We start from the raw sequence: 25766 nt of genomic DNA on the forward strand, positions 1-25766 counted from the left end.
TGACATATTTGTGAATTTCTAAAATTTTCTTCTGTTGTTGACTTCTAATTTCATTCTTTTGTAGTGAAGGACATATGTTCCATCATTTCATTCTTTTTAAATTTAATAAGGTTTGTTTGATAGTCTAGCATATGGCCCATCTTGGAGAATGTTCCATGTGTCCTTGAGGAGGATGTGTGTTTTGCTGTTCGGTGAAGGTGTTCTATAGGTGTCTGTTAGGTCTAGTTGGTCTATAGTGTTGGTCAAGTCTTCTGTTTCCTTGTTGACCTTCTCCTTTTTATTCATTTTATAATTATAAAATGTGCTTCTTTGTCTAATAATTTTTGTTTTTAAGTCTATTTCATCAGATTAGTATGATTATTTTGCCAATCTCTGCCTTTTGATTGGAGGTCTTAGTCCATTTATATTTATTATAATTACAGATAAGGTAGGATTTACATTTGCTATTTTCTTATTTGTTTTTTGTGTCTTATGTCTTTTTTGTTCCTCTCTTTCTCAATTGCTGTATTCTTATGTATTAGATATTTTCCAGTGTACTATTTTAATTCCCTTGATGTTTCCTTTACTGTATGTTTTTGAGCTTTTTTAAGGTGATTGCCCTTGGAATTACAGAAAAAAGAACCTTCTTAACTTAAAATATTCTACTTTAGATTAATACCAACTTAACTTCAATAGTATTCAAAAACTTTGCTCTGATATAGCTCTGTTCCCCTTCCCTCCTTTATACTGTTATTACTATATGAATCACATCTTTATACATTATAATCCTGTCAATACAGTGTTATAATTACTACTTTATGTAGTTATCTTTTAAATCAGATGGGAAAACTGTTCATAGAAAATTACATTTCCTGTGTATATACTTTTATAGATGCTTTTTATTTCTTCATGTGGATTTGAGTTACTGTCTAGTATCCTTTCTTTTCATCCTGAAGGACTCCATTTAGTATTTCTTTTGGGCAGGTCTGCTAGTGATGAATTCTCTTAGTTTTCATTTATCCAGAAATGTCTTAATTTCTCATTGTTTTTGAATGACTATTTGCTGATTATAGAATTCTTGGTTGAATTTTTTTTATTTCTGTCCATTGAATATGATATTCATTACCTTCTGGTCTCCATTGTTTCTGATTTGAAGCTGTTAATTTTGAGGACCCCTTGTATAATCAGTTTTCTCTTGTTATTTTCAAGTTGTCTTTCAACAGTTTAAGAAGTATCTAGATGTGAATTTATTTGAGTTTATCATCCTTGGAAGTCACTGAGCTTCTTGAATGTACAGATTAATTGTTTTTTCAATTTTAATAGATTATTTTTTCGAGCAGTTTTAAGTTTATAGAAAAATTACACAGAATACAGAGTTCTCATAAACCTGCTCACATTGTTTTCCCTATTATTAGTGTCTTGCACAAGTGTGGTACATTTGTTACAAGTGATGAAACAATATTGATACATTATTAATTATAATTAAGAGGGGTCAGTCTTTGTGTTGTACAATTCTTTGGGTTTCGACAAATGCATAGTATCCTTTAACCACTGTAACAGTATCCTATAGAATAGTTACATCACCCTAAAAATGCCCTGTTCTGTACCTATTCATCTGTTCCTTCTTTCCTTCAAATCCCTAATAAATGCTGAACTTTTATTGTCCTTATAGTTTTGCCTTTTCCAGATTATCATATCTTTGGACTCATACAGTGTGTAGCCTTTTCACATTGGCTTCTGTCACTTTGCAGTATGCGTTTAAGCTTCCTCCATGTCTTTTAATAGCTTGGTAGCTGATTTTTTGAAAAATCACTGAATAATATTCCATTTTATAGATGTACCACAAATTGTTTATTCATTCACCTATTGAAGGACATCTTGATTGCTTCCAGTTTTTGGCAATTATGAATAAAGCTGCTATAAACATTCATATGCCTGTTTTTGTGTGTACATACATGTTCAGTTTGGGTAAATAGCTAAGAGTGTGATTGCTGGGTTGAATGATTAGCCTATATTTAGCTTTGTAAGAAACTGCCAAAGTGTCTGCCAAAGTGACTGGCCCATTTTGCATACTTGGAGCTCATTGAGTCTCTTGGATATTCAGATTAATTTTTTAAAGTCAAATTTGGGAAGTTTCAGCCATTATTCAAAGTTTTTCTAGAGGTATCACCTCCCTGACTTCAGAACATACTATAAAGCTACAGCAATCAAAACAGTGTGGTACAGGCACAAAAAGAGATGCAGAGGTCAGTGGAACAGAATAGAGAGCCTGGAAATAAACCTACACACTTATGGTTAATTAGTCTGTGACAAAGGAGGCAAGAATTTACAGTGGAGAAAAGACAGTCTCTTTAATAAGTGTTGTTGGGAAAACTGGATAGCTATATGTAGAAGAACAAGATTAGAAGAACATTTCTTCACACCATATACAAAAACAAACGCAAAATAGATTAAAGACCTAAATATAAGACCTGAAACCATAAAACTCCTAGAAGAGAACATGGGCAGAATGCTCTTTGACATAAATTATGGCAACATTTTTTGGGAACTGTCTCCTAAGGCAAAAGAAATAAAAGCAAAAATAAACATGGGACCTAATTTTAAACTTAAAAGCTCTTTGTACAGCAAAGGAAACCACTGGACAAGACAAAAAGACAACCTACTGAATGGGAGAAAATATTTGCAAATGATATGACTAATAAGGGGTTATTATCTAAAATATGTAAACAGCTCATACAACTCAATGTGAAAACAAACAACCCAATCAAAAAATGAGCACAAGACATGATTAGACATTTTTCCAAAGTAGATATACAGATGGCCAACAGCCATATGAAAAAAATGCTTGTCTCTAATCATCAGGGAAATGCAAATCAAAACCACAATGAGCTATCACCTCACACCTGTCAGAATGGCTGTCATCAAAAGTCTACAAATAACAAATGTTGATGAGGATGTGGAGAAAAGGGAACCCTAGTACACTATTGGTGGGAATGTAAATTGGTGCAGCCACTATGGAAAACAGTATGGAGGTTCCTCAAAAAACTAAAAATAGAACTACCATATGATTCAGCAGTTCTACTGCTGGATATATATCAGAAGAAAATGAAACCGCTAATTTGAAAAGATACATGTACCCCAGTGTTCATAGTAATGTTATTTACAATAGCCAAGATATGCACACAAACTAAATTGCCCATTGCTGGAATATTACTCAGCTGTAAAAAATGAAATTCTGCCATTTGCAACAGTGTGGATGGACCTAGAGAGTATTATGCTTAATGAAATAAGTCATACAGAGAAAGACAATACTCTGTTATTAGTTATATGTGGAATCTCAAAACAAATGAATATATATAACAAGCCTCACAGATACAGAGAACAAACTAGTGATTACCAGTTGGGAGAGGGCAGGGGAGGAGGAGCAAAATAGGTGTATGGGATTAAGAGACACAAACTATTAAATATAAAATAAGCAACGAAGATATATTGTACAGCACAGGGAAATAAAGCCATTATTTGGCAATTGCTTTAAATGGAGTATAATGTATAAAGTATTGAATCACTATGTTGTACACCTGAAACTAATATTGTTAAGTCAACTGTACTTCAGTAAACAAAATAAAGTCAAATTTAGGAAGTTTTCAGCCATTATTCAATTTTTTTCCTCACCCCCTCCCCCATGCTCATGACTGCAGCCCCCTCTTTCACCCTTCTCTCCCACCCTTTCCTCCACTTTCTTTCTGACACTCCTGTTATGCATTTGTTGATGTGCTTAATGGTTTCTCACAGATCTTTGAGCCTCTATCATCTTTCTTAATTCTTTTTTCCTTTTGTACCTCAGACTGGATACTCTCTCTTGACCTTTCCTCAGTTCCATTGATTCCTTCTACTGTCAGTGCATACCTGCTGTTGAGCCCCTCTAGTCAGTTTTTCAATTCAGTTATTGTACTTTCAATACAATCAATTCTATTGGTTCTTTTTTATAATTTCTATTTCTTTATTGAAATTCTCAATTTGGTTAAATATCTTTCTCATGGTTTGATCTAGTTCTTTAGTTCTTTGAACATACTTATTATAACTGACTGAAAGTCTTTGTGTAGTTAAATCCAGTGCTTGGGCTTCCTCCGGGACAGTTTTTATTGAAGCCCCCTTTTCTGTGTATGGGCCAGACTTGTGTTTCTCTACGTGCCCTGTAATTTTTTGTTATTGTTGAAAGTGGACATTTTATAATGCATCAACTTTAGAAATCAGACCTCTGCCCCTGCGCAGCCCAGGGTTTATTGTTGTTATGGACCTTCTTGGGTTAATTTTGTTAATCTGTGTTCTTTATTGCATGAGGCAACTTAAGTCTCTGTTCAGTTAGCTTAGAAGCTGACTAATGATTAGTCAGAGATTTTCTTAAATGCCTTAAGCAGAAATTGCTTAAGGGTATAACTTTGTTTAGGGATCTGATGTGTTAATAGTTCAGATGCTTAAGTATTTCAGCAGAATCTTCCAATGTTTGCTTTCCAGTAGAGGTTTGGAGTGTGGGGTGGCAGACAGCATAGTTGGAGGAAGATAAGCAGCTAATTCAATTGCAGGATTGTTTTTAATGGAATCCTCACAGCTGCATAGGATATGTTGGATTTTCCAATCATATAGGACCATTAAACTGTTCCTTGGCACACATGTTGGGAAATGCTCCTAGAGTTTTCTCTGAAAAAGTTCAACCTAAGTTGTGGGATGTCTTCAAACCTTTAGCAGTCCACAAACAGAGACTAAAAAAAAAAAAAAAAGACTGGAGAGAAGGTTTTAAAAGAGAAATCAATGAGCCATCATTTTGAAGAAAAAAATGGATATGACCAGCCATCATTTTGAAGAAAAAAGTGAATATGTCGAATTAGTTTACCAGTATGCTTTCTGAGTATGTGTGTATACTTACGTGGGCATATATATCCCTTCACAAATTTTTCTTTTTGTTTCACGTGTTTTTTTAAAAAAGACTCATGGGACATAACAGCATTGTTGGATGCCTGGTACATTTAAGAAAACTGACTGCATAAGAAGCACTCTACATGGGCAGAGGATGTTACCTGGAATCAGAGCACTAAATGATCCCGACTTTTCTTGATTTAAATGGTAAAAAGTCTAACTACTTTTTGTAACATTACTCTGTACAAATGATAGTCAGTTATTTATTTTTATTTGTATTAATATTCACAATTTGTTTCCTAATTAAATATTTAAAAGTTCTAGTGCTAATTCTGGTGTTAAAAACTTTTCAAATCTCTATAAATCTGGTTTTGAGACAAATGATAGTATTTGACTTTCTTTGTTAGAACCAATTGCCAAGTAATAAAATTGACTTTTGAAAACAAAACAATATCTGTATATTTGTAAACACTTTACATAATAAAAGTGGGTTAGGTTCCTGGAATTTGAATATAGACAAAGGGTCTTTCATAAGTTACAATTTGCATACAAGTGTTGTTTTTCAGCTAGGCTGTTTCTGTATTTTGGATTATGTATGTCTTCTCTTCCTGTGGTGCCTGGTATGGAACTGAACAAAGTGAGGTCAACCCAAAACAGTTCCAAATCTGACCTGGTTTCACCTGAGCCTTTCTGTTCCAGTTTGAAAATTCAGTTGACCTGCTTTTCCTTCAAAGATTCTTAGAAGCCACAGCCATTTCTGAATGTCTCCTTAAGTGTACTTCCACTCTTACGTTGATAAAGAGCAGAGTGGATCTGATCTCTTCAAATACTTGGGGCTGCTGACACCAACTGATGGACATTAATGGATGTGTCAGGAGGAACCCAGATTAGTAATGATTTCAAGGCAAGGGGTGCTAATTAGCACTGGCACAGGATCAAAAACTCACCAACTATGGAGAATTCAATAACTATAGCCTAGGTCCTCAACTGTGTTTTGCACCTCAATATACCTGAGAGGTAAAATGTTGATTGTAGGATATTCTAGCATATCCTTGTAGTCAGCATTTTTAAAAAGACAATCTGGCATTGATACCAGAGATGATGGGTATCCTATAACACTACTTCCTTTCCTCTGATTGACCCACTTTGTTTTTGTCTTAAACATCTGACCTCATAGCAAAGAGGACAGTTTTTGAACCTGAGAAGATGTCATGAAACACTGTATTTTTATATATATATATATATATATATATGTATCCTTTCTATTTTTCTTTTAGTGCTGCCCTCCATTTCAAGATGCCTTTGCATTTCTGATAAATGCAAACTGACAAATCTCCAGGCCACTACAGAGGGGAAATCATTACTGCTTGAAGCCTGGAAGACTGCCCTTAATAAAGCCAAGTCCCCAATTGTTGTTGAAATGCTGAGGAAGTTGCGGAGGAGGAAACTTTTTTCTTATCCCACTAAATACTACTTCTTCCTTCTTGTTTTTTCCCTGGTCACCTTCTCTGTTTTAAGAATTCATCAAAAGCCTGAATTTGTAAATGTTGGACATCTGGAGCTGCTTGAAGAGAATCCTAGTAGTAATATTAATTGTACCAAAGTTCTACAGGGTGATGTAGATGAAATCCAAAAGGTAAAGCTTGAGATTCTAACAGGGAAATTTAGAAAGCGCCCTCGATGGACAAACTATGACTACATAAACATGACCAGTGATTGTGCTTCTTTCATCAAGAAGCGCAAATATATTGTAGAACCCCTTAGTAAAGAAGAGGCAGAGTTTCCAATAGCATATTCTGTAGTGGTTCATCACAAAATTGAAATGCTTGACAGGCTCCTGAGGGCCATTTATACGCCTCAGAATTTCTATTGCATTCACGTGGATACAAAATCAGAGGAATCCTTTTTGGCCGCAGTGACTGGCATTGCATCCTGTTTCAGTAATGTCTTTGTGGCCAGTCAGCTGGAGAGTGTTGTGTATGCATCTTGGAGCCGGGTTCAGGCTGACCTCAACTGCATGCAGGACCTCTACCGAATGAACGCAGACTGGAAGTACTTGATAAATCTCTGCGGTATGGATTTTCCTATCAAAACCAACCTGGAAATTGTCAGGAAGCTCAAGTCGTTAATGGGCGAGAATAACCTAGAAACGGAGAGAATGCCACCCCATAAAAAAGAAAGGTGGAAAAAGCATCATGCAGTCGTGAATGGAAAGCTGACAAACATGGGGACCGACAAGATACATCCTCCTCTTGAAACACCTCTGTTTTCAGGCAGTGCCTATTTTGTGGTCAGTAGGAGGTATGTGGAGTATGTGCTCGAGAATGAAAAAATACAGAAGTTTATGGAGTGGGCAAAAGACACATACAGCCCGGACGAGTATCTCTGGGCCACTATTCAGAGGATCCCCGAAGTCCCAGGGTCCCTGTCCTTAAGCCATAAGTACGACATGTCTGACATGCACGCAATTGCCAGGTTTGTCAAGTGGGAGTACTTTGAAGGTGACATTTCCAAGGGCGCCCCCTACCCGCCGTGCAGCGGCGTCCACGTGCGCTCCGTGTGCGTTTTCGGAGCAGGTGACTTGAACTGGATGTTGCGTGTGCACCACTTGTTCGCCAACAAGTTCGACACGGACATCGACTTCTTTGCCATCCAGTGTTTGGATGAGCATCTGAGGCATAAGGCCCTGGAGACATTAAAACACTGACCCTTGGAGGCAGTTTTAGAAATAATTAGGAGGCATGAGATGTACCCCCATTTGATTCTTCCGCCTACAGAATCTAACTCTTCAAGCCAGAGAAGCTCTATGGTTTCTGCAGAGCAGGTCGGTTAGAAAGGTTGTAGCCTTCAGGCTTGACTTAGAGTTAGAGTGTAGGGCAGGTTGCAGGGCGTTGTGCGGGCGAGTGGTCCGGGTGGCTGGGGAAGAGATTGAACGCAAGTTATCCTGTTAAAAGAGCTCAGGGACTGAACAAAACCCGAAGGTTTGACCTGTGCCAAAATTACTTGGAGAGCTTTAAATATGATGGTTTTTCCTGATTTGAATAGATTTATAGCAACAGCCAACAGTCAGGATGTAATTTATCTTGTAGACCACATTTGTTGAAAGAGAAATTTGAGTTTATTCTAAATGATCTTTGTAAATGATTGACTTTCTGCTGTAACATTGCATTGTGTTATGTATCTCTATATGCCATCTCAGGGAACTTGCAAAAACGGGCTTGACTGAATGTGAACATTTCCCATTTACGCTTTTAACAATGTACATATGTTTTAAAAGCCCCCCCCCCCCGCCAAAAAACAAGACTTTATAGTTTAGTTGATTCTATGAATCATCTTAGGTTATTTACAAAGTTAAGGTATCTTTGATTATTATAGTGTCTACAGAGTAATACTCAATTTTTTTCAAATATGTCTCGCTTCTCCTCCTCCAGTCTCCCTAGACCCTGCTGTCAAGCTGTACATAAACTTGTTTTCATAGTGCCCCGTATTCCTAGTGTCCCATATTACAGCCTCAGTTCTCCTTTGTGATCCGATTGGCAATAATTGGTGTGGAGAACTAAGACAAGAAAGGGTGAAGTGTAAGTATGGCAGAGGGGAGGAGGAGTCATATGTAGACAATCTCTGAGGCCTGTGATGCAGCAATCGGTACTATCCCCAGAAATTATGCCTGTTGCTCTTCGGGTCTGCTTGTGTCCATCCTCCAGGCTCTTGCATCCGACTGTCACCTCTGTCGCCTTTTGAAAGGAACTGGCTTCCCGTCTTCTTGCTTCTTCATGTTACCGTTGTAACCAATGTAACCAATAACCGTTGGTTATTCGTTAGCTCTTGCATTTTAAGTTCCCTTCTCTCTCGGAACCTATGAGGAGGGGAAAGGTGTGCTGTTGTACCACCTGGCATGCTTGAAGGCCTGGGTATCCTAAAGGGAACATTAGGTTTGGGGCGGATTGTCTCAGTATTGATATTATTCTCAGCATATGGTTTTTACCCTATTTTTCACTAAAAGACAGATTTGCAATTGCTATTGTGCTGTCTCAAATCTCAAAGTAAATGAAGATTTAAAAAAAAAAACAACTTGCTCTTTTGCTAAGCTGATACCATTCAGCCATCAATTTAACAGGAAATGAGAAGCTTTATCGTTTAGCTGAGACTTCAAACAAGAATCAAATCCATGTACTTTATTTTTAAAACTTAGACAACTTAAATAGTATATGGGAAATACATAATATCAGACAGTTTTCAGGCATTCAACTGATAAAACATTTTATTCCTCAGAGTTAGGAAACGTTTTTATTTTATGGAGAGGTTTGTTATACTGACCCTCCTGAATGAAAGTTTCACACTTTTGGAAACTTAATCATTTGTAAATGTGCAAGTCAGTGGATTGCTATGGTTTGCATGATTTAACAGGGCAGCCAATGTTGGACCAAGAAAAACATACCCACTTGGAAAATTCAAGAGGTGATGTCAGTGAGGACATTATATGCATGGTGTTCTGTCTCTATTGGCTTCTAAACCAATTTGTTCTTTGAATGCACGTCACGTCTCTCCCATGCTGTCTTTTAGAAGAAAAATTTTACCTGTAAGTTGGGCTGTTTTTTTTTTTTACTCTAAAACCAGTGATTTTCAGTGACCTACTTTGTGTCTATGTCTTGTGTTTCTTTAACTTCATTCATTGTATCTTGAATACTATAGACATTTGTCTTTTTTTTTTTTTTTTTTTTTTTTTTGAGGTCTGCGGGCCTCTCACTGTTGTGGCCTCTCCCGTTGCAGAGCACAGGCTCCGGATGCGCAGGCTCAGTGGCCATGGCTCACGGGCCCAGCCGCTCCGTGGCATATGGGATCCTCCCGGACCGGGGCACAAACCCGTGTCCCCTGCATCGGCAGGTGGACTCTCAACCACTGCGCCACCAGGGAGGCCCGATCATTTTTAAATTTTGAATATTTGCAAATTTATGGGAAAGTTAAAAGTAATAGTACAGTGAACATTATAGAACTTTCACCTGGAGTCACTGGTTGTTAGCATCATGCTCATTTGCTCAGTTTTATGGATTTTTGAATTTAGCAAAATTGAAAATTGAAAGTTAAAAAAAATTTACAAATATCATCACAGTGCTCTTACTGTAGCGTGACTGAATCTGATTGACATTTAAATTGGCAGCTTTGAGGGTTTTTTTTTTTCTCCATCACATATGTAAAAATATGATTTTAGAATCCATTTCCACAAACCCCACACTAAAACTGTGGACCCACCATCTTCTATGTAGCTGTGGTACGTCATCTCTCTAGAATGGCACTTGCTGAAATGTCTGAATATTACCCTATTGCTAATAGCTTTACAGGGATTATATAGCCATTAGGACTCAATTTTATACTATCCAACCTAACTTAAAACAAATGAAATTCATAGTAGTGGAACAAGCAATTGGAAGAATCAGGAAGATGGTTTCAAAAGGAAACCCTTACTACATTCAGGAGGAACAAAAATGCTGTAAGTTCTTTGGGAAAGATAAATTATTTAAATTGCTTCCTGTATGTCAGTTATTAAATACTAATTACTTTTTACTGTCATTTAAGGTCTTTTATAGGGAATTATTAGAAATCATATTCCCAAATAAATCCTTAAATATACATAAACTGCAATTTTTTAATGGAAGCGTTCTAGTTAATGAAGTACTGATCAAGATTCACATATTACTTATTAAGGACAGGAGTTAACAAAAATGGTTCTTTCTTTATAGGCAATTACCTAGGCTCTTCCCAGACCATGGTAAACAGCCATTCAGCCTTGAAAATGTGAAACACTGTAGTCTCTAAACATGTATTTGTGTCATTCATCAAGCACAATTCACTTAAAGAACAGAAGTGGATTTTCTTTTGTAGTCATTTGGGGGAGGAGGAAGCCATGTTTTACTTCATTTCATCTGTAGAGTCAGTTGACCTGGACTTTTTCAGTTGCCTTAGAAAAATAAAAATCATTTCTCGTTATGGTAAACATAAATAAGTAAATGCAACACTTTCATGGCAAGTGTGGTTACCTTAAGGTTTACTGTTTTGAATACGGGCATGACTTGATGCGTTTGGAACTAGTCATATCACCATTAAAATCACCTATTCAGAAACCAGTGCCTTGTCTCCACAAGTTATTTTGTTAGCTACCAGCACCCCAATGTTAAATTTAGTATTTGGATTTGATAGTTTGTAACCAACAGGTGTTTTGTGTGAGTAGTGATTCAAAACATAAAGGTTAATTCTTTAGGCAGAAATGTCTGAGAGAGAGGGTTTGGCAATGGCAGAAAGTGTAACACAGGTTATGCAAAAAGAGCTAGACCAGGGACTTTCGAAGAATGCAATTTAATAGCTAGTATTGCTTTCTGGGCATTACTGGCTTCAGCTTATGTCTGCAGAAGAGCAAAGGCCACAGATACTAACAGGATCCATGACTTGTGGTATGAATGTGGAGAGCACACCTGAGGGAAAAGGGAAGCTCCCTCCCCGGAGCATTGAGTGTCCGCTCCAGCTGTGTCCTCAGCTGGTCTGGTAAACCCTTCTGGATGTTCTTTAGCCGCATTTTCGATGAAACAGACTCTACGAAGTGGCAAAATTGATTAACCTCAGGTCTTTCTCAACAGCTTGAGAGCTTTATGTATCCTTTATAAGCCTGCTTGTCAAGGATTTAATTTTTAATATGTGCTTAAAGTTTTCAGGGCTCGTCATCAGAATATTGATTTGCTATTTTTCAGTGTAACAAAACCCGAACTAGAACTGAGTTGTAACTATTGGGAAAGAAAAGAATGTTTTCAGTAGTGCAGATGATGGGATTGTCCAAGTTGAAAGCCCAGGAATCTTGTCTTGAAATTAATAAGACTTTAGCAAATACTGCCACTCATCCAAAAATTAGTTTTCCATATTCAAACAAAAAAATTGTTTTAAGATATAATGGGGATAGGTTACCTTTCATCATGGCAATAAGCTCTATAAAATGTGTAGACAAACTTAAGATATGTGTGGGACCTGTATGAATAAAATACTTATATAGATTCAAAACAAAACAAAACAAAACATTGTGCTCCTAGCTGATAAATATTTTAAATATCTCCCTTCTTCCCAGATCAATCCATCAGTCAAATATAAGCCCAGTCATAATCTCAAAGGTCGATAAAATTATTCTAAATTTCATCCGAAAGAAAAAATGTGCAAGAATAACAAAGAATGCTTTGAAAGAGATTAATAAAGTCATATAATACTAGATACGAAGCCATACTTTAATGGTAAAAAATGTTAAGAGTACTGTAAGTTTATATTTGAACTCTCAGACTGATAACAGTAATAGCCCAGAAATAGATGCTAGTATATATAAAACATTGCAAAGCAACTATCAGAACATAGTGAGGAAGGGGGGGTGGTAAAAGTTCCAGTAAATACCTGTTTGGAGAACATTAAATTATCGCTTTTTAATGCACAGCAAAATCCAAATGGAGTAAGAATGAAAATAAACTGAAAGAACATGTCAGTGACTATCTTTGCATGTGATGGAATTTTCCAAATAAAAGCAATGGGAGGATTCATTAAGGAACAGATAATAGATTTAACTAAAAGTGTGTATTTCCTGAATATGAGAAAGCAAAAGGCAATCAGAATTGGAAAATTTGCCAACAGTTTTTGAAAGAGGGAAAAATGGAAGTTATTTATACTAATATTTTTTTAAAAACAGCTTCTTGAGATATAATTCATATACCATACAATTCACCCATTTAAAATGTACAATTCAGTGGTTTTTAGTATAACATCACAGTCAGTTTTAGAAGATTTCCATCACTCCCAAAAGATACTCTGTACTCTTTAGTGGTTACTCCCTATCACCTCTCAACCCCCTTATACTAATAAATTTTTTAAAAGCATTAAGATGCCAGGAGTAAAATGAACAAAAGATGTAATAATTCACAGAAAATGAAATAAGGAGAATACAAATGGCTAATATGAAAAATTGAAATTCAATAAAACGAATCCAAATTAAAATTTTTACACACCAAATTCGGGTTTTTTTTGGCGGGGGGTGGGGGTGCGTTTTTTTTTTTTTTTTTTTTTGAAACGTGACTGTTGAGGAATGCATGCTCATACTGCAGGGAGGAGTGTTAAAACCTATCAGGTAGAGTCTTTAAAAACACTCAAATTCTTTGATCAATAATTCACTTCTTGGAAAATATCCTAGGGTAATAACGAGAGATTTGGATCCACATTTAAACCCAGTGTTTGTCAGCTTCTTATTTGTGGTGAAATGTAAAAATCCATAAATCTCCAGTAATAGAGGAATAATTATGTACTTTAAAAAATATATGATGAGGTATTATAGAATAGTCCTATAGTATGCCTAATGCCATGGAAAATCACTGTAGGTTAAATGAAGTAAACAGACTGGAACAGAATATATAATGTGCTCTCAATTATGTTAAAAAAAATGATACTGAACAGAAAGGAGCATTCAGAATTTCCCTGAAATATCACATCTTGATATTTTGAGAACTATTCCTTCCAGCTCTATAAAATTGATGCTTGCCAAATATTTATTTGGAGCATTTTCCACATATGGTTTGCCTTAGGGAGTATTACTGAGACTCCTTACCCCTAGTCTTCACTTGGTGGGTTGTAGCGGGAAGGAGCCCTGCTTTCCTGGAGCACTCCTCTTTTACCCACAGAAGTGTTTTTAGATTTAAGCTTTGGTGCTTTGCAATGTGTCCCGGGGCCTTATACTCTGGGTAACCCTCTAAGATACTCTACTTGTATACCATGGCTGGAGAGAACTTTTTGCAGCACTAGCCAGAAGAATCACTGAACCAATTCTAAAGGGCACTGTCAACCTGGCTTCAAGATCCTAGGGTGCTCAGATTGGCAGCTATTTGGCTTTTAGCTCCTTAGAATCTACAGACGGAACTTCATTTTCTGGTCCCAGATAAGTGTTAATTGCTAACTAGGTGAGGATGGTCTGGTTCTTTCAGCTGCATGCCAATACAAAACAGATGTTATTCTCCAGCAAGAGGACAGGAAAATATTCGGATGGGTCGTGTGGAGTCACTTGGATGAGCAATCTTGGTGCAGGAGGAGGATCTTGTTTAACTCCAGAGTTTTATGCATTCCATGTGAAGGCTTCACTACCTTCAAGATTAGCTAAGAAACAGAAACCAATGCTTTCTTTTTTAAAAATATTTATCTATTTATTTATTTGGTTGCACTGGGTCTTAGTTGAGGCATGTGACCTCTTAGTTGCGGCACGCATGTGGGATCTAGTTCCCTGACCAGAGATTGAAACCAGGCACCCCCCTGCATTGGACTGCGGAGTCTTAACCACTGCGCCACCAGGGAAGTTGTGAAACCAATGCTTTCTTTAAAAAAAAAAATAAATAAATAAATATTTTTTTGGGAAAGGATTTACTTCTACAGAGCTAATCATTAGCTTAAACATTACTTACAGGATATTTATAATTTACTTTCTTTGTCAGACTTATTAGTAAACTATTCCTGGCCCAATCAGAGTTCCTTCGTTTAACTTAATTCAAAGGAGACATGTTTTCTCTCCGGGAAGCTTTCCTTACCTCTCTTTCCAAAGAAAAATGCCCCTCCAAATACGTTCCTTAAAGCTCATTGAGGGAATAATGACAACAGCTAATATTTGTTGAGTGTTTCCGTTCTGCATGTTCTAAGCACTTTGCACTTACCACCTCTCACTTCACAACAGCCTTAGGAGCAGAGGCTACTATTGGCCCAATTTACAAAGGGGGCAAAGAAGTACGTGAATCTGTAACAAATGGCACATCTTAAATACAAGACAAGTTTTCTTCTGATCTGTTCACCTCCTTTCTACCATTTCCACCATCCCATCTCCTTCCCCAGACCCTGCTCTGCTCTGAGTGTAGCACTTTTTTAAAAATAAGCAAATGTATTGAGAAATAAAAAGGGTAGAAACAAAAAGAACGAACCCTTGCATCTTGCTGAAATCTTCCCCAAAGGAGTGTGTGGAGGGAGAGGAGATAAAAACCTGGAAGTGTGGTGAACATCCATTTGATGAGGACCACTGAAAAGGAGAGATGGGCCAGAAATCCTGAGCCATGATAGTCTTAAAGGTAGAAGGAAATGCAGGAGAGAGGAGTCAGGAAGCCACAAAGGGGAATAGTTTCAACAAGTGCCATCAGTCTTAAAATACTTGGAAGCATGGGAGGTTTGACAGGGAAATGTTTGGGCATAAAATATATGACAAGTGCCAACCTCCAATTTCCAGGGGCCAGTCTCCCTTTGAGTACTACTTTCCTGTAGTCAAGCATTGTTTCTCTAACTAATGTAATAAATATACTTTCACACATACAAAGAAGGGCGGCCTTGGAAATGTGAGGTAGTTTTTCTTTGGCTGAGCCCTATTTGCTTGCTTTTTGTGTTGCTGAGGGAATTATGCAAATTGATAGGTTTTGCGAATGTGAGGGGAGGAGATACCAGCTGGAAAGACCAGAAAGGACTGTTTGGGGCAGGGCGGTGGGTGGGCCTGCAGTCTATGGAGGAGAATTTGAGGGCAAGGGGAGTTTGCGAAGGGAGTCTTAACCTTCCCCTTGATGTCAGGTGACCCACCATCCTGATCTGCCCGGCCCTGAGGAGGAGGTTCCTGGGACGCTGGACCTCGAGTGCCAATGTCAGGAGGAGTTGATCTCCCTTCCTGTGTCTTTCCCCCCAAAACTTCTGGAAAATCTACATCAGTGCTTTTGACAGTGGATTTTATGCGTTCTGGGCACTAGCAATTCAGAAATTGACCTGTAGGCAAGCGCAAGAAAGAACAGGGGGCCCACAAGTAGGCCCAGCCACATACAGGCGGAGTTCCTCATTAAGCAGAGAATTATAATCAAGCAAGTCTTGGAGAAGGTATCCACTTAATGGAACCTGAAAAGCCTCACCCAGGCTGTTTGCATCCAGGCCTTCCCACTTCTGAGGGGCGCTTTGTAGGCAGGGCTTGTGGATGGATAGAAATCAGAATAAGACAGACCAAGCTTGTTCCAGTTATGATACGTCAGCTCATGTACCAAATCACACCCACCTAACTTTGCAGGTTCTACTTTGGAAAACCCTTCCATGTTCTACCCGGTTACTCTAGTGTTCATTCTGGAGTGTCCTCTGTCCCCACAGCCAGTCCCTAAGGTCTCTCTTCTTAATGGTGCTTCTACTCATACCCTCCTCTCTTGTCATCAAGCCCTGTTTAGTCCCTCCTCTCTCACCTGGAGCATTGCCACTTGCCAAGCCTCCTGTTCTTGAAGGCTGGCTTCCTGAAAATGTCACCAAAACAATCTGGTCGTAAGACAGAGCAGAGTCTACTGCTGACGGCAGTGACGGTGAGCTCCATCTCCAGGCTCCTGATAGCATCTCAGAGGGAGGAGGGCCAAGTCGGGCTATTTCTGAGGTCTTGAATTCTGCTTAAGTTGGGTCTGATAGTGTGGGATCTTGGAGAATGACAGTATAAAATGGTGTAGGATTGGAGGAAACAGCAAAGGTGAGGATTTTGAGGCAAAGGGTTCAAACAGTCCTGGGGTATAAACTGACATTTCATGCTTTTTATTTATTGCAACGTTCTTGGGCCTTCGAGGATGTTCCTGGAGTGAACAATGAAGTTATTTGCAACTTTTACCTTCCAGGGCAAGAGTTTTCTGAAATAGCAAGGTGGTGTTGATGAAGACCATGTGGGTGCAGATGACTTTGCTTCTTACCTCCTTCCCTCGGGTCTCTCACTCTCCTGACAACAGCAACGACAGCAACGGCGGTCACAGCAGCAGCAAATACTTCAGTCCACGTGCCAAGTGCTGTCCTAAGCATTTGACAAATATGAGCACGTTTAGTCCTCACCGCAATCTTAGGGCATGTACAACTGTTGTGCACTTTCTACTAATGTAAGAATAAACCCGTTCAGAGAGGTCAAGTTACTTGGCCAAGTCACACACACTGTCAGAGTGATGTATCAGAAATGAAAATTTGGTAATTTCACACCCTTGCATAGCCCTTCCAATGACTCCCTGTTGCCTAAAAGATAAAATCCTGATTTCTTCAAATGGCGCCTGAGGCCCTCCCTGATCTGGCCTCTGCCCACCTCTCCATACCTTCTGTTTTGCACATGATGCTCTATCCATTTGGGCCACATGTGGTTTTCTGAACACGTGATGCTATTTCATGTCTCCTTGAATAGGACTCATCTGGGGTTTTTGCCCCTGGTGTCATCTCAGTAAGCATCTGCTAAACAGTGGTCTGAAGGAACCATCTCTTCTCTCACTTTCAGCCTGTGTGCTTTGCCCACACTTAACAATGGACTGAGAGTAAGAGGGTGCTGGCGTTTCTACATCCATCTTACAGGAAGCAAGAGGGTTCACCAATGTTGAGAAAGCAAGTGGAGAAAGGGAGAGTTGCAGATTTTGTCGTAGGGCTGCTCTTTGAGCCCTGGAGCAACCTGAGCCCAGGATTGTTCACTCATAGGATCCAGTAGATTCTGACTTTTATTGCTTGAGAGAGATCGAGCTGGGTTTTTGAAAGCAGTTGCATCAGAAAAGGTCCTCTTTCACACTATACACTCTCCTAGAACACATTTCTCCAGGCTTTCAGACCAGAACGTCTTCACCTCTTTAACACTCAACTCAGGCATCATCTCCCCTATGATAAATAAGGTCCTTCCTGACCATCACTGTTTTCCTTCTGGCTTATATAAATGATCACTGTGATCTCTGGCTTCCATATTACCCTGTACAGAGTTTATCGCCACCATCTACAATAAACTATTGAACTCACTCATATACCTGTATGTGTAGTTTGGTATATTAAAAAAAATAGACTTTATTTTTTAGAGCAATTTTAGGTTCACAGCAAAACTGAGTGGAAAGGACAGAGTTTCCCTTTATCCCCCGCCCCCTGCCCCCATCCTTCCCCACTATCAACTTCCCGAACCAGAGTGGTTCATTTGTTGTAACAAATGAACCTGCATTGACATATCACCATCACCCCACATCCATAGTTTGTCTTTGGGTTCCCTCTCAGTGGTGTACATTCTTTGGGTTTTGACAAGTGTATAATGACATGTATCCACCATCTCAGTGTCATGCAGAATGGTTTCACTGCTCTCCAAGTCCTCTGTGCTCTGCCTAGTCATTCCTCCCCTCCATCCCTAGCAACCACTCATCGTTTTACTGTCTCCATCGTTCTGCCTTTTCCAGAACGTCCTATAGTTAGAATCATACAGGATATAGCCTTTTCAGATTGGCTTCTTTCATTTAGTCATATGCATTTAAGTTTCCTCCATGTCTTTTTATAGCTTGATAAGCTTTTCTTTTTAGCATTGAATCATATTCCATTGTCTGGTGTACCACAGTTGATTTATCCATTCGCCTACTGAAGGACGTCTTGGTTGCTTCCAAGTTTTGGTTAATTCTGAATAAAACTGCTATAAACGTCAGTGTTCAGGTTTTCTGTGGACATAAGTTTTCAGTTCCTTTGGGTAAACACCAAGGAGCATGATTGCTGGATTGTATGGTAAGACTATGTTTAGTTTTGCAAGAAACCTCCAAACTGTTTTCTGAAGTGGCTGTACCATTTTTGCACTCCCACCAGCAATGACTGAGAGTTCCTGTTGCTCCACATCCTCGCCAGCATTTGGTGTTATCAGTGGTCTGGATTTTGGCCGTTCTTACAGGTATGTAGTAGTTTTTCATTGTTTTAAATTTGCAATTCTGTAATGATATATGATGCGGAACACCTTTTCATATGCTCATTTGCCATCTGTATATCTTCTTTGGTGAGGTGTCTGTTCAGGTCTTTTGCACATTTAAAAAATTGGATTGTTGATTTTCTTATTGTTGACTTTTAAGAGTTCTTGGTATATTTGGGATGACAATCCTTTATCAGTTGTGTCTATTGCAAATATTTTCTCTCGGTCTGTGACTGCATTTTTTAACATAAAAATGCATGTTAAAATGTTAAATTAATAGCTGATATTGCTCCTCGGGGGCAGGGACAGTGTACCTTCATTTTTTGTATTTCCAGGCCTAGCGCAGAGTGTGACATACAGTTGGTTCTCACTAAATATGTGGTAAATGAACAAAGATAGTTAATTTGCTTAATTTTTTTCTTTCTTTTTTTTTTTTTTTTTGGCCGTACCGTGCAGCTAGTGAGATCTTAGTTCCCCGACCAGGGATTGAAACCGTGCTCCCTGCATTGGGAGTGTGGGGTCTTAACCACTGGACCACCGGGGAAGTCTCTCATTTGCTTAATCTTGAATAACCTCTCTTAAGGGAAAAAAATCTTTTAGGTACATTTTTTCCTCTCAAAGAGAAACCATAACAGTAGAAGGGGAAAAAAATAGATTTACTCACAACATCTAACCTTTGGTTTAATTTGGCTTGTCTTTATATTCACTGTGAAATGAAACCTTACTGAAAATGAAATGCTGCACCTGAATTCAAGTATTCTGTCATTTTGTCCCTGCCCACAAATATTTGTTCAGGAAATACGATTTTTAGGAATCTGGTGTTCTTTGCTCACTGGCTGAGCACGTGACCGAGGTAGCTGGAGAGCAGGTCCAACCAATCCTGCGTGTGCTGTTCGGGTCTTGGGCAGGTCAAGGTTTCCTTCGTTCCCCAGAGGAAAAGAAGGGAGGCGGAGGGCGCAGTGCATGTTCATGGGCCCCGGGATGCATTTTTTCCCAAGCCCTTTATAGAAATTCACAAAGGGGGTCAGGGTACACCTGTTTCCTATGAAGCTGGACTGTACTTTGTATGAGATGCAAAGAAGGAAATAGGGATGCTAATGCAAATAGGAAAAATAGGTGTCTAAAAACTTGGGGAGAAAAAAATACATGCTTTCTTGGCTTAGGATGAGTAACAACAAACCAGTGGGACAGGAGAGAGAAAAGCCTTCCCCAGGGATCTTTCCACACACCTCCTGCCTGGTAGGCGGACTGTGGGGTGTGTGTGACATAATTCGGTACTGCTGTGTCATTTCAACAGTGGAATATGGCAGGAGTGCAGTGTCTGAGGGTGAGAAATTGCCTACTGTGACTGTTATGTCCATCCATGTAAGCAGGTTTGCCTCAACCTGGGCATGATTGACATTTTGGGCCAGATAATTCTTTGTTATGGGGGTGGAGTCTGTTCTGTGCATTGTAGGATGTTTAGCAGCATCCCTGGCCCCTATGCACTAGATGCCAGTAGCAGTCCCCCTCCCTGGTTGTGACAACCAAAGATGGCGCTAGGTATTGCCACATGTCCCCCGGGAGGCAAAATTGCTGTTGCTTGAGAACCACTGATTTATAGGAAGAATTCAGTTCCCATCACAGTGCCTGGGAAGAGTGTCTTGTATGTGAAAAATCACTGACTAAGGTATTAGATTCATGCTGGTGGACCAAATGTTCATGGTTTCTGCCCATATGATGCTTAAATCTGATGGATGAGAAGATGGGTAGATGGATGTAGGGTGTCTCAATAGGTAGATGTGATTTCTCTTAGTAATCATCCAGTGTTTAAAAAAAAAGTCATCTAAGCTACTACCTTTCTAGCCAATCTTGGGAGGTAAAAGCAACCCTTGTGTGAAGGTAGATCAAGTAGTCAACAATCAGAGCCTAATGACCTGGGAAAAACAAGTTATCTTTTTAAAAAAATCTGAGGTAGAGTCTATTATATAAGCTTCAGGTATACAGCTTAGTGATTCACATTATTTAAAGGTTATACTCTATTTATAGTAATTATAAAATATTGGCTGCATTTCCTGTGTTGTGCAGTATATCCTTGTAGCTGATTTATTTTGTATAGGACTTAGCATTTCTTGACTCTGGATAACGTGACCACAAATCTCTTTGGCTTTCACACTCACAATAATGCTACCCACTCTGCTTTTTAAAAGAAAATCCGTCATCGTCTCATGAATCCACAAACTTAGCTACTTTTCCATCTTTTCCATCGCTTCATCATGCACTACAGGTATTACTTTAGCACTTTCCCGAGTGGCCTCACCCAGAGATCAGCAAATTTTCTCTTCCTTTCCTGGATGTTGATTCATTAGCACCGGACTCGCGGCCAACAGCACTGTTAACTTGTGCCTGAACCAAGCTTCTCTAACTTGTTTTCTCTGTAAGGCACATCCCAGCCTTCTGGCACCTCAGGGTCATTAGATACCACTTCAGCACTGCTGGGGGGATGGCATAGGCTGGGGGGTGGGGGAGTGGTGGTGAACAAAAACGCACAAAAATGCAAAAAGCATGACACTGTTAGACCGCAGAAAGGACACTTGTTTACAGTGTTAAAGCCGAAAGGAGAAAACAGAGCCTCGCCTTTTTCCACCTCAGCTAGGAATGTGCATATTGGATGACTGAGATTTTTCACCTCTCTGTACATGTTGATGAGTGATCGTAAAAGTGCCACAAGTAATGCTTTTGGGGTCACAAATACAGTTTAGTGAGTATGTGAATTTGCAAATACAGAATCCACGAATAATGAGGATTGAAGGTATCTATATTTTTAACAAGTTCCCTATGGTATTGTGATACACAGCCAAGTTGAGGAAACTCTGAATTACATAATTTGTGAATGTGAGGTAGTGCTTCTATTTGTGACAGTGCAAAAATTATAAAATTTTCTAAAGACATTTAGGTTTACTGTCCTGCCCCAATTAAAAAAAAAAGTTTAAAGCTATGCCTACGCCTTGTGCTGCAACTGTGGCTATTACCATTGGTTGAGCTTCTGTTGAGGAAATAATTTTTATTCTTTCGACCTTAGATAAACAGAGAGATTAAAAAGAATCTTCTTTGTGATGGAAGTGTACAAATATTAGGTTACCACTGCAGAATTAAGATAGAAAAGGAAGCACAACTGGAATAATCTTTCACTTTTGGAAAATCAACCGATACTAAAGGAGCAAAGATCAGTGTATGTTCAATATTTCTCTTTATAGTTGATGATCAGGAGAAATGAGATACTCTCCTCATTTTTTTCCTCCCTAAATTGAAAACAGAGGATCAAAAGATTCCTTGAATATGACACCTCCCTTTACTTCCTTTCAGCACTACCACGATCACAATTACTTTTGATGCCAATTATCGTGTATTATTTGTCTCTCCTGCAGAATGTAAACACATTAGGGATTGTGTTTTTCTAATTCACCACCATGTCCCTGATACCTGGTACAGGGCCAGGTGCATAGTAAATGTTCAAAAAAAATGTGGTTGAACACATGTTTCTGAACGAGAGGGAAAGGGGAATGTGAATAAATACTTGTTGAACACTTACTCTATGCTAAGCAAGTTACTATTCCATTTATTCCTCACAAACCTATATGATAGATATTTTGAATCCTGTTCTATAGGTGAGAAAAACCAAGGCTCAGAGACGCTTTGTAGGAAACCTGTGTCACTCCATCAGACATTACTAGTTGCTAGCTTACCTTCCATCTCCCCTTCTTCCTTGCTGGTAGAGCCTCAATTGTGCTGAGTATATAGCACATCCCCTTACCCCTAACCCTTACATGCTTTAAAGGAAGGCATTCTTAGCCCACATTCCAAGTGTAAGTCTTGATGAATTTAAGACAATCAGGGTAAAGTTGTTCCCTTTGTAAGTGATTCATTTTGGGGTTGGCATGTGACTCAGTTCTAACTAATGCTGGTGGTTGGATATCCTGAAAAAGATTTAGAATTCCTAAGGGGACATTGAAAAAGGCAGAATGTCTGGATTTGGTGTTTCCTGGATATGATGCCTGGAATAAATACAGTCATCTTGTGACCTGAAATAGCAAAGTGGAGAAGCTGAAGAACCAGGGTTTGTGATGACATGAGTAAGCCTCTGAGTTAACTAACCTCAAAGTTACCCCACCCCTGGACTTGTCAGATTAGAAAATAAATTTCTATATTGTTTCAGGCATTTTGAGTCAGGGTGGTATTTCCAGATGAAGACATCCAAACTGACATAATCAGGTACCTGGGAGTGGGAAGCCCAGATTTTTCCCTACATCTGGCTCTGTAGTCTGTGTGCTTTCTCCACTCTATTCCACTGTCTTTCAGAAAGTGAAATCATTCAAAACAAGGGCCAGAAACTTATGAGTCCCAAGGGAAACTGAATAATGGGCATTGTTCTAAACCATTCAGCTGTGCACTCTAGCACATTCTTCATACACTTGACAAAATTATTCACTGTACAAGATATATGTGAAGTAAGTACAACGTGATGCCTAAGTATATGTTCACTTGTATTTTCTTCTGTAATTGTCCCTATCTTTCCATATGAATCCTAAATTCTCTGAGGGCAGCACACATGCCTTGTTTTTCCATAAATCTCTATTTGTCAGTTTCTTTTTTTCATTCTAATGGATAGAAACAAAGTGAATTAACTCAAACAGTGAAGGATGAAGTTCTAGCTCCAAACCTCAAGAAGGGTGGAGCTGGCCTCATGCATGAATGAACCCAGGAATGGCTTGTGACTCCTACACAAATCAGGATTCAGCAGCTCAGAAGGTTTTCCCTGGAAATTTATGCCTTCACGTTTTCTTACTTGGTGGAGAACCAAGTAAGGCCATTTCCACATCACAGTCAAACAGCTCCTGACACGTAAGAAAGGCAAGACTCTTCTTCAGCTTCTACAGAAACATCCTGGAGAAGCCTCCCGATTGGTTGAGCTTATGTCCCATGGCCCTTCCTGGGCCAGTCACTGCGGCTAGGGCCAGTCACATTGGCTCACCCTGGGCTCTGTGTCCACTCCTGTGTTCAGAGGGGGGTATGTCCTAAAGGAAAGAATTCTGGACAGAAAGGAAAAGAGCTACCCCATCCTCCCAGGGCTTCTTTCCAGGCTCCTAGGTTAGCATTGGGTAAATAGTAGTCACTATAAATTCCTAGGGAGCTTGTGAACACAAACTTGTCTCTCACTGGTGACAAATGAACACACACACACACACACACACACACACACACACACAGTGCACCCTTATAAGCTCTTTCCCAGTTTTCAGAACTCCATGCAGACATTATGGGAAGAGCTTCTGTACCCACATTTTAGAGTTGGGAACTTTTTACTCCTAACCCTTGATGGTGATCTTGATGATTGCCAGATAGCACGGATTTTACCTCCCACGCCCACCCCCCCATCCCCGGTCCCCAGAAGGAATGTAGCAGGGAGAAAATTCCACAGTACCAACTGCTGCATGTCAACCTGCTCGACAGCACACAGCCTCGGCGCCAGTAACATGCCTTTGCCTGCCTGCTTTGGGATTGAGGATTCTCACTTTTGAGCCATTTAGCCCCCAACCCTTCCTCACAGCCCATTCAAGCCTGTTCAGTCTCCATCATGGGAAACAGAGAGGGGACAGTGATCACTGAGGAACTTGGATGCCCTGGGGACACAGGCTGAACATGATAAAATCCCAGGGAACACCGATCTCCCAGCTCACCTGGCCTCGTGCCAAATGCAAGAGAGCCAAGGAAGGGAGGAAGCCATCCCGCTTTCCTTTCCTTGTTCACAGACTAGTAAATAATACGGTGAATAGGGACATGCTGGAAACAAAGTGCTTAGTCCAGTTTCCACGTGGGTCTATCAGCCCAGATAATGACATGAGAATCTCGGCCAATCATTGCTCAGAACAGCCAGAGACAATTTCGACCTTGAGTTCTTAAAGGAGAGTTTTGATTTCTTTACCTACTTTATGCAAGGATCATGTACAAATTTTATAGTTGGAAAAAATGCTTAGTATTAATTTAAAGGAAGGTATGTTAGTATTGGCTTTTCCTTCACTGAAAGTTTTAGTAGGAGGGAATAATACCTCTGTTGATATGGAGATCATCTTTGACATAAAAAGTGACTCCAGCAAAAGGCTTTTCTGTGTCTCTCAATGAAGAGCAAACCAAAGAATTCAAAAGAGTAAGAATATTTGCACCTCATCTGTTTTCCCCTCTATATTAGCTTCCCCTTTGTATTGTATTGCTGTTGTAACAAATTACTGCAAACTTAGTGGCTTAAAATAACACAAGTATATTCCCTTATGGTTCTGGAAGCTAGAATTCTGAAATCAGTTTCACTTAGCTAAGGTCAAGGTGTCCACAGGGCTGTTTCCTTCAGTGTCTCTAAAAGAGAATTTGTTTCCTTCCCTTTTCTGCCTGGGCTGTATTCCCTGCATTCTTTGGCTCCCAGCCATCTTCAAAACCAGCAGAGTAGCATCCTCAAATCTGCTTCTCTCTGACTGATTTCCCCTGTGTCCCTCCTTAAGGGCCCTATGAGCACATCAAGCCCACCCAGGGTAATCTGAGACAATCCCCCAAGCCAAGGCCTTTAATTTAATCACATCTGCAATGTCATTTGCCATGAAGATAACATATTCGCAGGTTCTGGGGATTAGGATGAGGATATCTTTGAGGGTTGTTATTCTTGATTTGTCCTAGTACACCCTTTTACTAAATTAACAATATAAATCAAGGAGAATTGATGAATCAAGGGATATTTATTTTAGATTAGTGAAAAATTACTGAAAACATATAACCCGTCAGGTGCTCCTCGTTGAGCTCCACAGTTTTTCTGTTAAAATTTTGTTGCCTGAAAAAAAAACCACACTAAAGAGCTAAAAATTTTTTTGAAGTGCAGTGTATAATAAAGTATACTGACCTTCAGTATAGCTGGGTTAATTTTTGCATATGTGTGTGTATTTGTAAAACCATCCCCACATCGGTATACCAAACAAGTGTAGCACCTCTGAAGGCTCCCTCACACCCATGCCAGTCGGTAACCTCCCACTTTAGTAGCCTCTGTTCCAACGGCAGCCACTACAGCTTTGTTTTCACCTGTTCTTCAACATACAAATGTATGAACTCTTCTGTATTTGCTTCCTTTTGCTCAATACAA

The 25766-nt window shown here is 39.3% G+C and overlaps 1 protein-coding gene across 4 annotated transcripts in view; it reads left to right on the plus strand.

Annotated features, from left to right (window-relative positions):
- GCNT1 (glucosaminyl (N-acetyl) transferase 1) overlaps positions 1-9764 on the plus strand; it is a 62700-nt gene extending 52936 nt beyond the window's left edge. For all 4 annotated transcript variants that reach the window (XM_082614955.1, XM_082614954.1, XM_082614956.1 and 1 more), the window contains 2 exons: positions 4964-5100; positions 6171-9764. In XM_082614955.1, the coding sequence (XP_082471081.1) occupies positions 5073-5100; positions 6171-7600 (1458 nt within the window). In that variant the 5' untranslated portion in view covers positions 4964-5072 and the 3' untranslated portion in view covers positions 7601-9764. The remainder of the gene's footprint in view (positions 1-4963; positions 5101-6170) is intronic.
- Positions 9765-25766: the final 16002 nt, after the last annotated feature.

Source organism: Mesoplodon mirus (genome assembly GCF_964341445.2).
Source record: "Mesoplodon mirus genome assembly, chromosome: 1".
Classification (NCBI taxonomy): Eukaryota; Metazoa; Chordata; class Mammalia; order Artiodactyla; family Ziphiidae; genus Mesoplodon; species Mesoplodon mirus.